Genomic DNA, 17484 nt, shown 5'->3' on the forward strand with positions numbered 1-17484 from the left:
CTTTTCCCATGGATCAAAATCAAACCCGGTGTCTCCCTGGGCTCTGTGCCAAGGTCTCCGAGCCCCCTCGACCGTCTCCACACCCCCCTGTCCAGGGCTCAAACTCCTTTCCTCAGGTCCCAGGCCATCCAAGGGGATGTCCTGGACTCCAACACACCCTGGTCCTGGACGGGGCACTGTGTCAATTTTGGGTTTTTTTTTTTTCCTCCCAATCCTCTGTCCTCAGTTCCAGCCCCAGCCTCAGTTTTGGTCTGGGCCACAGTCATACAACTGCAATTATCAGAAGGTCCTGCCAGCTCTTGGCTGGATCTGGGCTCTCTGCTGGCAGGGCTCAGAGGCAGCTGAGCTTTCCAGCTCCTGTGATTATCTACCAAGGAGAGTGAACAATAATTTCTCAAAAGTTTGTAACTCAGCCAACCTTAGCAGCTCTTAATGGCTATCAAGCATGACACAAAGACCACTTTGCAACAAATACCAAGTCCTTTTTCCAAAACATACTCCAGCAAGACATTTAAAGGAAAGATCAGACACATTCCACGTCAAAAGCCGTGTGGGCAGCAGGTCAAAGGAAGGGATTCTGCCTCTCTCCTTGGCTCTGCTGAGACCCCACCTGCAGAGCTGCCTCCAGCCCTCGGGTCCCCAGCACAGGGAGGTCAAGGACCTGTTGGAATGAGTCCAGGAGCACCTCTCCTGTGAGGAAAGGCTAAGAGAATTGGGATTGTTCAGCTTGGAGAAGAGAAGCTTCAGGGTGATCTCACTGCAGCCTTCCAGTGCCTAAGGGAGTCTAAAAGGAAGATGGAGAGAGAATATTTGAAAGAGTGTGGAGTTGTAGAGCAAGGGGGAATGGCTTCCCACTGCTAGAGGGCAGGGATAGATGGGATATTGGGAAGGAATTGTTCATTGGGAGGGTGCCCAGAGAAGCTGTGGCTGCCCCTGGATCCCTGGAAGTGTCCAAGGCCAGGCTGGATGGAGCTTGGAGTAACCAATCTGAGAAAAGACCAAACTGTGCAGTCAAACCTGTCTAACAGGTAATTCCCAGTTCCCACCTATCACCACCCTGAGAGACCCGAGGGTTTCTGTGATGACAGGGTTTCTGTGCATCAGACCATTTTTGTAGTAAGTAATGGTATGAACACAGCCTAAAATGCTGAAAAGCTTTTGTTCATTCATTAGTGGACAGAGCTGAAAATACAGAACTCGATGGCTCCAAGACCACCAATTGCAATTGCTTTCATTAAATAAAATAGAACAATTTGAAAGTTGCTCATACTGTTGAACTTCCTTTCATCTGTTCCTGAGGTGAGAGTTCTCTTCAGATGGCACATATGAAACCCATCCTTTGGTTTAAGCAAAATATCCCCCATAAACAACATAGATTTGGCCCTGGAAGCAAATTTAGATTGGATCTTTGGATACAGGATGCTGACAGTAATTGCTGCTGGTCCATTTTTCCTCTGTTAAAGCATTTTGAAAAACAGTCCTTTTGGAAAAATTATTACTACATTAAAAATGCATGATATTAAGTGACTCATCACTATTTATAATAGTAACTAAAAAGTGTTTTTCAGGCAGACCACTTTTGTATATAAAATTCCACCAGCTTTATTGGAAGCAAACCAGGCTTGAGCATTAGCAGTAGCCAAATATAGACTTGGAACAGTCTAAATATACAACATTAAGGTTGATAAATAGAATAATTCTGCTACCTTTGAGGTGACTGGAAACCCTGAGTACAGAGATGTAATAAGTTATGAGATAATGCAATATACATCTTTTTGAGATTGTAAGTGTGTTTGAAATGGCCACAAATTAGGGAGATTTTCCAGACTGCACATAAAACACTTATGCCAAGACTCTGATTAATTCAGAGCCAATATATATTTTTTACAAAGGAGAAAAAATGTGTCAGTGTTTTTAGAGGAGAAAAAAAAACTACAACAAAATAGTAGTATTGTAACTCCATCCTTGTTCTACTTCCATTCTAACAAGATCTCTGTTCTACAGAAACTGTTTAAAAGGGAGTAGGGACATTTAAACTCATCTTTGGCTTTCCAAATGTCTTGGGCAGCCACAAAGTTTCTTTTTTTTTCCCCCACCCAATCAAGTTTAATCCAATACTATCAGTTTTACAAGTTTTGCAGGAACCTCAGTTACCTACATTACCCACATTTTCCCCCTCTCCTAGCTGAGAATACAAACAAAACAGAAGAGAAACACTTGGAGATGAACTGTATAATTCATAGAATGGTGACAGCTTGATGGTTTTGGATTTGATTCAGAAACATCTGGATCCTCTTTGAGCAGGTTGAGTGAAGAAAACCTGTTCTTATAAAACATGACACGACAATGCTAAATGGCCTCACCAGACCAACAGCTCCAAAGTTATCATATTTGTCAGTGCACATTTGTATTCTGCAGCTCCATTCTGACCACGATCAAACTGGCATCTTGCCATGTTCTGTATTAGCTCAGGTTAATTTTTCCTGTAGTTTTTTAAATAAGGTGAGAGGCATTAAAGAGGTGGAATACTTTGTAGAGAAGCACAGTGCTGTGGAAGACAAGACAGGAATTTGCTAATTCTAATCCCTAGACAAATATATAATAAGATTAAAACAAAGATGAAAGTGCAAATAGCAGTCCTAAACCAACAACCCCAGATCCTTTGAAGCTATTCCAGCTGGCAACTTTGATTATAGAAGTCATTTGCTGGGGTGATTCTACTTCACCAGCCCCAAAAAGGTGAGATAATGTAGCAGTTATATCTCCTCTGACTGCAGGGAAGAAATCACTTTCTTTTTCCACCAACTCTCCTTCCAACCAATATGATATTTAAAGCAAATAGCTTTAGAGACTGATTATCTTTAGGGTATTTATGACTGTTCAATAAAAAGCAAAACCCACACACAACAATAAATCGATGGAAGTGAAGACTTCACTTGGAGGGATATACATAGATAATAGAATGGACATAGGACATATTCCACAAGATTAATATTCTACAAAGAAGAAAACTGAGTCAACTTCTCCATTAAGGACAGCACAGAATCACAGACTGGTTAAGGTTGGACAAGAATCTCTGGAGATTGTCTTGTCCAACCCCACTTCCCAAGCAGGGTCAAGCAAAGCAGGTTGTCTGGGACCACGTCCAGATGGCTTTTGAATATCTGCAAGGATGGAGACTTCCCAGTCTCCCTGGGCAACCTGTGACAGTGCTCAGATCATCACAGAGGAAAAAAACCCAACCAACAAAACAAACTACTTAAGTTTAGACAGAGCATCCTCCTCTTTTCTTCTCACTGAGCACCCTTGAAAAGGGCCTGGCTGTATTTTCACACAGTAATGAGATGCTCCCAGCCCCACTGCCTTCTCTTCTCTTGGTTAAAAGTCCCAGCTCTCTGTCTTTCCACATATGAGAAATGCTTCTGTCCCTTTGTTACCTCAGAGGCTGACCACTGGCCTGTCTCCAGTAGCTCCACATCTGTCTTTTATTGAAATCACAAAGCTTAAAGACTGAATTCAAGCCTTTATTGAAATGCCATCATACTACAGGTATGATCACAATCCTGTGAATTTAATATCATGCAATGAAAACTGCTTTAACCATAAGGATATTACACCAGTCTCCATATAAATTTTGGCTACAGAGCAGAACCTAAAAGCTGTCTAAAGCACATTCCCAAGACAAAGAGCAAAGAGCTGTGTAGTTCAAAAGATGAAGAGCCCACTCAGCTGTAAGACTTCCCTGCTCCTTTGCTTCTGACCCCAACAAAGGAATTGGAAAAGGTTGAGAAGTAGCACCACAGAACCTTTTGGAATCAATACCTTCGGGTTTTGTGAGGGAACATCATAAACTTTGATTTTGCAGGCCAATGGTGCAACGATCTTTGACTTTTGCAGAGTAAGAAGGAAGTAAAAAGCCACTAAAAACAGTGTCAGGACCCATCAGACTGTGACCAGCCATGGGGGAGATGGAAGAACTAACAGATCAAAGTATAAAAATCATTCCTTTGGAGAAGAAAGAATCCAAAGAACAAAAATATGTTCATTTTCCTTAGAGAGACTGCTCAAAGACGAGAGGTTTCAAACCTTTTCTTTTTTTTTAATGTGCCTTCTTTTTATGATATTAAACTTCCACTTGCCTTATTGGTCAAATTTGCTTTTATTCTTCTCCAAATGCCTCTGATAGCACCAAATCTTTGAGCTATTGCCCTCCCTGTTTCTTTTCCTCACAAATTCTCAACTAAATACCTTAATTCCCACGTGCCTGCTTGCCCTCTTTTTAAGTTTGGATGCTGGATTTTGTTGCCATTCTTTTGATTAACTGCAATTTTAAATAATCTTCAGCAAGTCACAACTCCTTTTGTTATTTTGAAGCAAGTGAGCTGTAACCCCACAAATACACAGCATTAACACAGTTCTCTAGAGCCACACTAAAATCCAGCAGCTTGTCTCCACCAGGAAGCAGAGGATGCACAGGCCATTGGTACAAAAACATGGCACACATGGACCAATGATCCCCTAGAGCCACCAATCCATTTTATGACAATTAATCTGTATTTTCCTCTGCTTTCAGTATCTTGAGGGTGACATTGAATATGTGACAAATTACTCAAGGGCACAGAAATTGCTGTCACCAAGGAAGAACCAAAATGCTGACAGTTAAAAATCCTCAATTCCCCACTACCTGATTTCCATCATAGATTTCTAAAAGAACTGATAAATAAAAGCATAGGAATGAAGATAATTTGTTTTGGTTTACTTTGTGGTTTTTGTGTTTGTTTTTTTTTTTTTAATATAAACCTGTCAAGTCTGAAGTACAATAATCTCATTAAAGAAAAACAACTGCAGACATAATTTAAAACAGTGAAACCTAGCCTTTGTGACCACAAGCTCATTACTCTGTTTGGATACAAATTTGGAGGAAGGATTAAAAGATAAATGAAGGTACACTGAAAAGGAAGGAAAACAGTCATAGATTTATCAAAGACAACAATTTCCTAGACTGGTTTTCAATTCTCTTCAATAGAAACAAGCTAGAAATTCATCTCATCTATTCTGATTTCAGTAGAACATTGAATACAGTGCAGCATTGAAAGGTTTAAGACCCAAGAAGTTGGGTTATTCTGACAACAGTTCCAGAGGACAGTCATATGGAATCATTCACTTCAAAATCTGGATATCTGTCAAGGCAAAAGTCATTCATGTGCTCTCAGTGCTGTCTGTAGGCTTTGTCTAAGCTCATATAACAAAGATGTTCAGAGCAGGCGACTAAGATTTTTAACATCTAAGGCTCAAACATGAAGCACTTATATGGATGAATTTGGGCAGAAGAACCATGCTGGGAATTAACCTTTACCCATCCACCTCTACCCCCAAAGAAGTTCTGCAATAATGACTATGTGACTGATTAATCAACTTATTAAAACCATGGAGGAGGGAATTGGCCTCCCAAGAAGAATCAGGTGATGTATTCCCTATGACCTGAGTGAGGAAGTATTCCTATGTACATAGGAAGTCCTTTCCCTGAAACATATATAATTCTGGTCACATATTTGCAAGCAAGAAATATATATCCAAAAATTAAAAACTGATGCTGAGAAGGAATATCAGCATAACCAGGTAAGTGCAGAGGTGACCACAGAAAAAAGACTGGAAGAGATCAACTTGTTCAGCTTGGTAAACAAAGGGTTAGAAAGGATGTGGTTGCTTTCTAAGCCATGGATAAAGCAAGATGCAAAGAGAGAAGGAACTACTCATACTAAAAGGGAATTCCTGGCACAAAATCAAAAGTCTACAAACTCATAGCAAAGAATAGTTGGCAGGATGTCAGAAGAGCATTTCAAAGCCTTGGAGGAATAACTTTCCTTATTATTATTATTTTTTACAATTAAAATTTCATTATTTGAATTTCAATATTTAAGATTAAATTGTGACTGACACAGGAAAGGACTGGACTTGATCTAAATTGTGTTTTCTTGTGTTAGGCTTTCATATAAGGATTACCCTTCCTCAGCCCACATCACCATTCAGCCTCATCCTTCTCTTCCCCTTATCCATCTCCAAATACAATCATATTACTCTCCAGATTCCCTCAAGCCCTTTGTCTCAACCAGCTTCTCCTGTCACTCTCCCTTCACCTACTTCTAAAAAAAACACTCTAAGGCAGTCATCAGACAAGCAAAGTTTCAGTCCAGGCATTTGCAGAGTTTACAAGACTCAGTTCTTTTGCTGAACACATCCCTCTTTGTGAAAGGCAATTGGAGTGGTCAGAAGGAGGCACTTTCCCTCACTGAATTTTCTTTGATCATCACTCCTTTTAGGATTTGCTTGGCCTGACCCCAGGAGCAACATTCATAGCTAAGAAGTCTTCCTAAAAACTGAATTCTTGTAATGTGGGCATAAGACTGCTGGTTCTAGACAGGTTGTTATTAGCACTGACAGGAAGAATTGGGAAGGTCCTTCACTCTTACATTTGACTGTGTTATCCTCATCAGAATTAGCCACTGGAAGGGCTTAAACACACATCTGGTCTTCACTTGTGTGAGGCAGCCACTGATGCTTAGCCTGCAGCAGTTCAGCCTCAGTTGCCAGCCTGTCTCAATGGAAGTGGATCCATTTTTGTCACAGGAAATGCATGCCATGTTGTGCAAAATTATTCCACTCCCATTACAGTTGAGTGAGAAAAATTCTCCATTGCAAGGTTCGCGTCTATTTTTGGGTGTAACCTAAATATCGAATGCCAAGTCACAGAGAGGTCACTATGCTCTGAATGTGGAAATATCTCACAGGCCTTTTGTGCAGCACAATGGCCAACACAAGCAAACAAAAGGACTGGAGCAATCCACGGGCACATCACAATCCCAGAAATCAGTCAGGGAACCACTGCTTACTTTAGTAACCGCTGGTGCCTTTGTGTCCTGTGCAGCACAGCGGCGTACCCAGCCTTTCACTGAGCTGCCATTTATGCCATGCTGCAGAAAGACACAACAAAATACTGTAAAAGATACAATCACAGTTTACTCTACTGCTGTTATGGCCATACACAGAGCTATTTATAGCTCTAACCCAAATAGAAAATATAAAAGCACAAATGGGTCTCATGCGTCTGCATGTGTAAAACCATTCAAGCCTGTTGTTTAATTCAGTAGAAAAAGCAGAACATGAATAAAGAAATCAACCCAAATTTTGAAAATACATCCAATTTCTGGAAATTTAATTACATTTTCTTGTATGTGGGTACTGTACTACATGTACTACATGTCCTGAAAATTGTAATCACCTCCTCAATTCAAAAAACCCAAAAAAATAAAAATCATGTCTATTTAAGTTCTGCTAAAATTGTAATTTTGAAATACTTTTCAGTGCCTTGAATGATAACTATGAAGTTGCTCCTAGTGCCTTTTAAGTATTTATTACTTCCTTTTTGTTACATTTATACTCTTAGGGAGCAATAAAAGCACCCCTCCTCAAAAGCTCAGAGGGTCATGTAGGTTTATATTTTTAACTCCAAATTAATCAGGCTGAAAGCACACACAGACTGCATTTAGTAAACATCCAAAATGAAATTTAAAAAATTTTAACCAGTATTTCTAATAGTAGATACACACACACACACACGTATATATATATATATATATATATATATATAGGTAGTTAATTCTCCAGCTCAAATGCCACTGGAATGATCAGCACCAAATTAATAATAACCAGCATGATTTTTGTTTCAAGAGTAGATGGATTTTTACTGCCTCTGCTCCCCTACTCAGCTCAATTCATGTATAGCCTTTGAATTTCCACATAAGCCATATCTATGGTTGCCCATCTCTGAGTATTAGAAGCCAAAGAAATAAAATTGCCAAAGATGACATCTGGGATTTATTTTGCCCACTATCAAAAGGTATCTCATGTTATAAGTTTAAAAATTCACCTGAATGACTAAAGTACAGCAAGATGAAATGAGACACATCAGAGTTGTTCTGATTATAGAGATTAGGGATACTTGGGCATTTTTACTATTATTTGGTTCTTTAATTTGTTGGTAACCTGAGTTTCCAAATCTTGATCAACTGGAACAAAGAAATGAGTTGTGACAATTTTTGGAGGGTTTTTGTTTGGGTTTTTTTTTTGTTTGTTTGGTGGGGTTTGTTTTTTTTTGGGGGGGGGGGGGGTTGTTTTGTTTTTTTTTTTGTTTTTATTCCTATTATTAATTTTGCAATTATGAATGACTCTCTAGCCAAAGTTACACCCCCCAGACACTGTCAGGGTTCTTGCGGACACCTTCTGAGTCAAGATATTGCCAAAACATTTTTTATCTCCCCATTACAAAGGTTCTAACACAACTTTTTTGTTTTTCAGATCCTCAAGTAGTCAATGATATTCCCAAAGCATCCAATGCATTAGGTACAGATCCTTCTTTACATACTGCCAGCTGCTGTTTTCCTAGACTCTACAGTTTCTTAAGGAAGGACACCCACTCTTCTGCTTTTGCAAGACCTCGGTATTCCACACACCCCTCTTTGAACAGTGAGAAACCCACAACATCTGCAACCCTCTGCTGCTTCAGAGAACAGAATTTAAAACTAATTATGACTGATTAAATACTAGCAAAACCATCATGTGTAAATCAAACCTGGTCAACATATAAATAAGGGAAGGCGTGAGAAATTAATTGCATACTGAAGAGTAAATTTAAATTCTTCTAGGAAAGGAAGCTTACAAAAATTCACTACTTGGAAATTCAAGAGTTATAAATCAAAGTGTTATATAGTTGAATGTATATTTGATCATCCAAAGAAGTTTTTGAAGCTACCCCTACATCAAGGTTTAAAAAGGGGCTGGGCATTTACACATATTAAAAGGTACAATAAAGATTTCAGGTGAAAATAAACATGATGGCTACAGAGTTTGGACAGCCTCTAATAATTGTAAACTAGAATAAAAAACAACAGCAGGAAGCAGATTACACCATGTCTGTCTAACATGAGTTCTTACATTTCCCGTAGAAACATCTGGAGTGGCTCTTACCAGACACAGAGTACTGGCCTGACCCAACAGTGGTTAGTTACTGTTATGCACACCAAGGAATTTGACAGTCTGCAGGCAAAACATCTCAAAACTTCATAAAAAATATAAAGACAACTTACAGAACCTATTAAAAATAGATATAAAACAACTGAACCTTGGATAAGTAACACAGCAACACCCAGCAGATTAGGCCTGCAGACATACCCCACCATGTAGCCCTACACTGTAATCACAGGAAGATATTTTCTCCTGAAAAATCACTCATCACCCTCCTGAGAAGAAACCAGATCAGTCAGAGGCCCAGAAGATAATTACTTCAGATTCACAAAACCTGTGGATTGCTTGGAAAGTGAGATGAGCACTACAAGTCACTTTTCCTAAAGAGATGTTGGATATGGAACTACAGCTATTCCACCACAGTGTTACCTCAGGCATTGCAAACCAGCATCTTGGCTCAACAAACTACTCCCCCTCAATGAAAAAAATCTCAGGAATGGCAGGGTAGGGATAAAAAAAAAAAAAAACAATAAAATCACAGACTCTAGAGTGTATCTTGGAACCACCCATTGATTAGAAACTTGCATGGACTCTTACCATGCCCCTACTTAGCTCTCTGAAAATAATGGCTTGGCTTGCAAAGTATTTAGTTTTCACTTACACCTTTGCCTTCAGTTGTGTCTCAAGGTCCTTAATGTCTACAGTGGAAAAAAAATCTCTTTTGTCATCCCATGACAATAATTCAGCCGAAGAACTTCTTGGCTTTAGAAAATACATTAAAAAACCTGAAATTTCCTCCAGGTGCCATGAATTGACACCTGTTTTCCTGCAAATGCCCTCAGTGTGTTCTGCACTGAGCAGCCTGGTGCAGACACAAGGCCACGTGCCTGAGAGAAAAAAAGTGAAAGGAAGAAGCACTTACCACGAGGACAGCACTCAACCGGTCACTCTGGACCTGCTGCACTTGGATGCAGGGTCCTGGCACCTGTAACCTTGAGCCACTGGGAACATTCCCAGCATCTCCATTTGGGATGCTGCTGTTACCAGGCCCAAGACCTACAGATGCCCTGTACAAGTAGGTGTGAGTGAGTTTGCCCACACCAGTGACCTCCAGCATGTCTGGTGGGAGGTGGGAGCTGGGAAGCATGTGCACACTGTAGCAATACTTTTTATAGTCATCAGCTGGGCAGCAGCAGCCATTGCAGCAGCAAGTCCGGCACCGGCACAGCCGGATGATGGCGAGGAAGAAGATAAACGCCGCAAAGATGAAGGAGACACAGGCGAGGGAAGCGATCAAGTAGATGTTGGTAGCGTTGAGCAGCGGTGGCAGTTCCCCGCTGTCATCGAAGTCCGGCAGTGCCTGGGGCAGGGTGTCAGCCAGCAGGATGCCCACTGTCACCGTGGAGGAGAGCGGTGGCTCCCCGTGGTCCCGCACCACCACCACCACCTTGTGCTTGAGGAAGTCGGTGGAGCGCATGGAGCGCGTGGTGCGCAGCTCGCCCGTGTGCGGTGACAGCTGGAACAGGGTGGAGTCAGAGGAGTGGGTGAGGTGATAGGAAAGCCAGGCATTCTGTGCATTGTCCTCATCGTCTGCCACCACTTTGGTCACCAGGTAGTCCTCATCAGCCAGGCGGGGCACAACTTCCACAGCTACTGAGCCATTCTGGCTGATGGGGTACAGGATGGCTGGGGCATTGTCATTCTGGTCTGAGATGTAAACATTCACTGTTACGGCAGCACTCAAGGCTGGTGACCCATTGTCCTTGGCTTCCACTTGGAAGTGGAAGCTCCTAAGCTGCTCAAAATCAAAGGCACGTTTTGCATAGATGCTCCCATTGGCCAAGTTCATAGACAAAAAGCTGGTCAGGGCACTGCCCGCAACTGTGGAATTCCTGAGCACATAAGAGACCCGTCCATTCTCCCCTATATCGGGGTCAGATGCCGAGACCTGGTAGAGAAAAGCACCAAGTGGGTTGTTCTCCTCCACAAACACATCGAATGCATCAGCACTGAAGACAGGGGCGTTATCATTGACGTCAGAAATCTGCACCCAAACAGTCTTCTGAGTGGTGAGAGGAGGAGAACCCAAGTCTGTGGCAGTAATGGTGATGTTGTACTCACTGATCAGCTCTCGGTCCAGAAGCTCACTGGTGACAAGGCTGTAGTAGTTTTGAAGGGAAGGCTTTAACTGGAAGGGAAGGTTTTCAGAGATCTGGCAGGTTACTTTCCCATTCTCCCCAGGGTCCTTATCCAAAATACTCAGCAGAGCTATCACTGTGCCAGGAACAGCATCCTCAGGAATGGGGCTGGAAAGGGATGTAATTGTAATCTCTGGGCCATGATTGTTCACGTCTGTGATTTCCACCAGCAGCTTAGCTGTGCTGGACATGCCAAATGCCCCATTATCCCTCGCCTCAATAAGCATCTCGAGAAGGGGTCTCTGAACAGCTAAAACGCCATTGACTGTCACCTCCCCAGTGTGTGGGTGGACTGAGAACATTCGCTGTAAGTCAGCAGAAGTTGTATTGCTAAAGGAATACCTGACCTCTCCATTTGGACCTTCATCCAAGTCCGTGGCGTGCACTTGGACTACCAAAGTGCCACTGGGGGAGTTTTCCAAGATACTCGCCCTGTAGACCGAGTGCTCAAATTCTGGTGCATTGTCATTGGTATCCAGCACAGTCACAATGACCGGGACATCACCAGACTTTGGAGGGTTCCCACCATCTTTGGCTGTAAGCACAAGTCTGTGAGTGGCTTGCTGCTCCCTGTCTAAGGCTTTCTTCAGCACCAATTCAGGATATTTACTCCCATCCCCGCGTATCTGCATTTCCAAATAGAAATGTTCATCAGGGCTCAGAGTATAATTCTGGACACTGTTAGCACCTTCATCAAGATCTTGGGCACTAGGCAGTGTAAACCGTGCCCCAGGTGACAGGAACTCAGGCATGTTTATATGATATTCACTTAAGGGAAAGCTGGGGGAGTTGTCATTTATGTCCAAGACTTTGAATTCCATCCTATAAAGCTCTAGAGGGTTTTCTAACACGAGTTCATAATTCAGAAGACAGACAGACTTTAATTCACAAAGCTGTTCTCTGTCTATGGGCTCGTTAACAGACAAAGCCCCTGTGCTGGCATTTATATTAAAATATTGCTTACTTGAACCGGTGATCATGCGAAATTTCCGAGCTGAAAGTGTAGCTGCATCTATTCCTAAATCCTTTGCTATGTTTCCAACAGACGCTCCACGCTCTGTTTCCTCGGCGATGGAATACGCTATTTGCCCGTCCGCGGTGCAGCAAATAAGGCAGAAAACCATTAAATAGCCCCGCATGCTTCCTCCCCTGGCTCAGCTCCCCGCAGACCGGCTCAGCAGGAACATAATCCAGAATTTCGGCGGACACCCCAAGCTCCCGGGCGCGAAGCGAACGGGCAGCGGGGCGCGCCGGCGGCAAAGCGAAGAGTCCGGTGCAGGCTCGGGAGGCTCCGCGGCGGCTCCGCTCCCCCCGCGGCCGTGCCGCCGGCTGCCGTGCGGGGCGAGGCGGCAGCTCCGCAGCGCTGCGCCCGCCGCCGCTCGCTGTGACCGGAGCGCCGGCCCCGCGCGGTTCTTAGACGGGCAGCGGCGGCGACGCCACCCAGAGGCCGCGGCGACACCTGCGGCACCCGGGGACGGGGCTGCGCTCCCCCCGCCGCCGCTGTCCCGCCGGCTGCTCCTCCGCCCCTTTCCTCTCCCTTCCCCTCTTTTTTTTTTAACGCCCCGACGGAGATGGAGCGGGGGGCTGAGCGCAGCCGAGTGCGCGTCATGGATGTGTTTCCGCGGAAAAGAGATGCGGAGCGGAGCCCCCTCCTCCCTCCGCTCCTTGCGGGAGAGGCAGCGGGAGGACGCGCTGCCGAGCGCTGTCAGGGAACCGCGGTGGAAGGGAAAGGTGGATGAGAAGTGACAGGCATCGGCTAAACATGGGTCAGCACAGCCCAGGCACGCTCCGGCTGAGCACAACATTTCCCAGAGGGGTTTTAAGAGCGCAATTAAAGGAGGCAGTCGACTCTACCCCTGTTAAACTTTACGGGAGGGAAAAAAAAAAAAAAAAAAAAAAAAAAAGCAGCGGGGAGAGAAAGAGAAAATGAGAAAAGGAAAAAGAAACAGTCTCTTTTCTGCTTCACCTTCTGAGCAAGGGGAATTAACAGGAATTATTGGAGAGAAGAGTCTCTGCTCCTCTGCTCTGACAGTCAGATCACCCCTAGCCACAGACGAGCTCCCATCCAGCCCGCCAAAGCAGGATGGGGCTGGCTCGAGTGGCAGGGGAAAATGGGACGCTGCAGCAGTTCAACTACTCGTATAGAGCTAAATATCGGCACCAAAGAGGTTTTGCATTTAGGACATGCCCAGGAATTGTGGGAAGAGACGAGCTGATACCACACAGAGACTGTAGATCATGAATGGGAAAAAAAACCATCAAAGCTCTCTGCTCCTCCAGCTTTCCACACAGAGGGAAGGGTTACCACCTACACCCCAAAGCAGGTACGAGAGGGAAGAAAAGCATTTCAAAATATCCTTCTGGGAAACCTTCCTGGAATGATCTTCAGCAGCAGTTTATACAGATGGGCCCTGGCAGCACCTCCATCTCCTCTATTTCCAGTTCCCCTTTGTGAGAGCTTGTTATGATGAAATCCTGATCGATCAAAAGCAAGAGGCTATAAATGTGACAAGGACAGATCTTAATCCTTCTCATATTCATTGTTTCTTTCTGCAGCTGAGAATTTCCAGGCAAGTGAAACAGAACATTTAAATTATATGTAGTATACACAGGGGCTTTCAAAATGGGAGAAAATCTGGAGCACAGCCAAAAGTTGTACATTAAATTAAAAAAAAAATCAATACATCTGTTTGCATCTTCACAACTCAGCAAAAGGTTCTCATCCTGGCACACTGGAACACATTTTGGTCTGCTCCAGCACAGCTGTCTGCAGATGTGAGTTTTTTTAACTCCAGGAGGTCCTGGCAGTATCTGAATGTTGCATTTTACTTCTGCTCATTGATGCTACCGAATCTCTTACAGCTCAGGGGGAAGCAGGGGTGGCAGCAGAAGGCTGAGAGAAAGCTACAGAGCTGCTGCTGTGCATCCACCCCAATTCAGAGAGGACATAATAACCCACTGCACACAGTATACAATGCAAATACTCATGGTTTGTACTTATCCCTTTCCCTTGTCTTGATTTTTAAGTGCAGAAATATCCAGATCCTACCCAATCAGTACAGAATTGTCATCCAGACTCCCCCCACTCCCAATCTGCCCTAGATTCAACTTCTGCAACCATGTCATCTACAGTACCTGAGAAGTTGCTGGGTTTACTGCTCTTTACTGATGCACAATCGTTCTAAACACCCTGAACCAAAGCAATAACATCTATTAAAGTCACAGGAAAGAGTGATATATTTCCTTAACATTAACCTGCAGCAAGGACAAACCCATCTGCCCAGGAAGAGCTGAAAAGCCACGTTGATCCCTCAGGTGTACACACAGGTATAACAAACAGCCTCTACCTGCCCGTTTGTCACCTAGCTTACAATGAAGAAACCCAAGAATTTTGGGCTCAACGTCCTCCTATTGAACGGACAAACCCTCTCAAAGGCAGATTTTCCTCAAATATAATATTGTAACGACAAGCTGTATTTATTCATCCTGGTGCCTGAAATACTAGCAGTGCTAGAAGAAACTGATTAATGAATGGCCAAAACCAAAGTAATGAACATTTACCTCTCAGATGTACTCACCTTTTGAGAAGTATCTGGCAGCCTACAATGATATTAGTCTTTATTCCATTCATTTACTACTCATTAAGCATGAAATAAGTTCTTAATCTTTCTGCTACATCTCTAATTTTGCACCATTGCCCAGTGCTTGTTTACAGGACTCCAAGTAAATTTGTTGTCAATTGTTTTTAACATTATTTTTAAACTTCACCACCCTGCTTAAGTGTTTTGGCATAGATTATCCTGTTGTCATTTTCCTCTTGGACAGTGATGTATCAGGCAGCTTTGCTCACCAGAACGTGCATGGGTTGCCAGCACCATCTCAGCACCCAGATCCTACCACTCTGCCTTCCCAATCCTTCCCAGCACACGAATATCTGACCTGCACATCACTCAGGTAAACAGCTCCAGGCCACAGCCAAGATCCAGTGCCGAGTAATATTAAATATCGAGGGCCAGTTACAGCACAGACACTGCTGCCATGAAGGGAATAACACGGTTGTGCCACGGGGGCAGAATCCAGCCTTGCCCGCTGTGTGAAGCCAGTGCTCTGCTTGGCTGAGTCCCAGGCATGTTCCTCCCTGCCTGTTTGTGCTTTCCCTTCCACATCCAGCTCAAGGCAGTCTCAAGTGTACCTTTATAACAGTGTCCCTACTCAGCCTTTTGGGCCACCCTTCCACCTAATCCTTCTTTTCAGGGTCTCCAATCTCAAAGGTCTCCTCTCCATTTCAAGTCACTTACCCTAATTACATTATTATGCTGTATTAAAGAATTAAGTTGTATTAAACATCTTTAACACAGACACTTCCCTTGGTATCACAGCAGACAATTTAACCTCTGTTTAAACCCCCCTCATCTTACGTTTGCCTTCAGTATGCCATATCCAAACCACTCCCTATTCCCTTCTCTCTGCTTTAGAGCCCATTTGACCCAGCTCATGGAGGAATTCATCTTTGCGATCCTTCTGAGGTACCATTCACTTCCACACGACCCCTCGTCATGTCTCACTCCCTGACATGTTCACAGAGCTCTTCCTCCACGTTCCTCTGCTTGCCCTTACCCCACCTCGGAGCGCACTCATTCTCTCTCCCCGTCTTACATTTTCGGCCGATCCTCCCCCTTTTCCTGCGATTAGACGTCACTAGTCCAGCCACGCACCTTGTGCTCAGAACAACGGTGGCTGCCAGAAGAAAATGTTAAACCAGCAAAGGCAAAAAATAAAGGCAAAGAGCAAAACCGATTTGCATCGTGGCTGTGGAGCACCACACAAGGGACACTCAAGCACCACACAAGGGACACTCGTGTTTGAGCATCACCGTCACGTCAGCAATGATTCAAAAGCGCCGTTTCCGCGGGCAATGCATCAGAGTTGGTGCCTTCGATGGAGGTTTGCAGGACACGTCCTGCTCGGTACCGCGGCTTGGGAAAATCCCTGGGGAGCTGACCAGAACTAAGGGGCGCCCATTGGTGCTAAATTAGGGCACTGAACTTCTTCGAGAGACACGAGGGGAACCTGTGAAGGAGAACAGACGGAGCAACAGCTCTGCTGTTTCTCCTCCCAAGGAAACCGCTCTGCGCAGCGGCTGCTGTCCCCAGAGGGCAGCTCCAGCCCTCACCGCCGCCCGAAAGGAGCACATGAAAATCTCCCACAATGATGGGAACCTGGCAGTAAATAGGGTCTGCCTGAGAACCAAGGATGACCGGACCTCGGACGGAGCCCAAATCGCCAGCGTGGAGCCGCCAACAGAGGTGCCAGGACCCCGATATCACCTTTCACAGAGAGGAAGGACAGGGTGCCCCGGCTACCCGAAACACCGGGCTCCTCCTGCTCGGGAGGAGCGGCAGTCAGCCCGCGCTGAGCCCTGCGGGAGTCCCCCAGCCCAGGCTCATTCTCAGCCCCACGCTTCTCCCGGAGGATGGGGCTGACAGAAATTCTGGCAGCATCTCCCGGCTGATCTGCTCTGAGCCCGTCCCCTTTGCCGAGGCAGGCTGCGCCTGCTGGCAGAGCGAGCAGTGGTGTCAGGATGCCCTTCAAAAAGCTCGCAGCTGCTCCGGGGGGACGCGGGAGCAGAGATGACTTTTAGCTACCAGCAGCCCAAAATAACAATCTCATATGCAAAGGATTTCTAGATTCCCACGAAAATCCTCATTACCCGCATCAAGGCACAGAAACAGGTACCCACGACATGCTATTCAGTACTCCGCAGGCAAGAACCCGTTTCTTTAACACGAGGACACAGATCGCTCTGTTGACCCCCAGCCAGAAACCACCGGACTTGACGGAAGCTGCCGAGGAGGACACCAGCGACAGCGGGTACAGGAGCTCAGTCCCGCTCGTAGGGCAGGAGCGGCTCCGAGCCGAGCACTCGGAGTCTCTCACAGCTCCGAAGTAGCCGTGCCGGGCATTTCCCTGCCTGTAAAATCTCGTTTGGAAGCTGCAAAACATCCTCCCGCCACCACGGCGGAGCAGGCGCTGCAGACGCTCGCCGTCCGCCTCTCCGGCTCCCGGAGCCGCCCGCAGAAGCGCTCAGCAGCGCTCCCGGCTGCCAGCCCCGCCTCGGCTGCCAGCGCTGCGCTGTGCCTGGTGACATCGCGTTAATCAGCATCACTCTCCAGAACAACGTGCGGCGGTAAGAGCCTGGGCTGGCAGCGACTGACGGCTCTGCGCGAAATCGGCGTCGTTTATTCAAGGCACTGACGGATATTCT

At 45.0% G+C, this 17484-nt stretch overlaps 2 protein-coding genes across 2 annotated transcripts in view; both read right to left on the bottom strand.

Moving 5' to 3' along the window:
- LOC136367737 (protocadherin alpha-2-like) overlaps positions 1-17484 on the bottom strand; it is a 90915-nt gene that overhangs the window by 62738 nt on the left and 10693 nt on the right. The gene's annotated exons all lie outside the window — the stretch shown is intronic.
- LOC136367678 (protocadherin alpha-C1-like) lies at positions 9282-15777 on the bottom strand. The gene is given in 5 exon segments (XM_066329480.1): positions 9282-9296; positions 9944-12370; positions 12372-12437; positions 12440-12921; positions 15750-15777. Coding segments are annotated over 5 exon segments (3018 nt in total).

The sequence above is a fragment of the Sylvia atricapilla genome, chromosome 14 (genome assembly GCF_009819655.1).
Source record: "Sylvia atricapilla isolate bSylAtr1 chromosome 14, bSylAtr1.pri, whole genome shotgun sequence".
NCBI lineage: Eukaryota > Metazoa > Chordata > Aves > Passeriformes > Sylviidae > Sylvia > Sylvia atricapilla.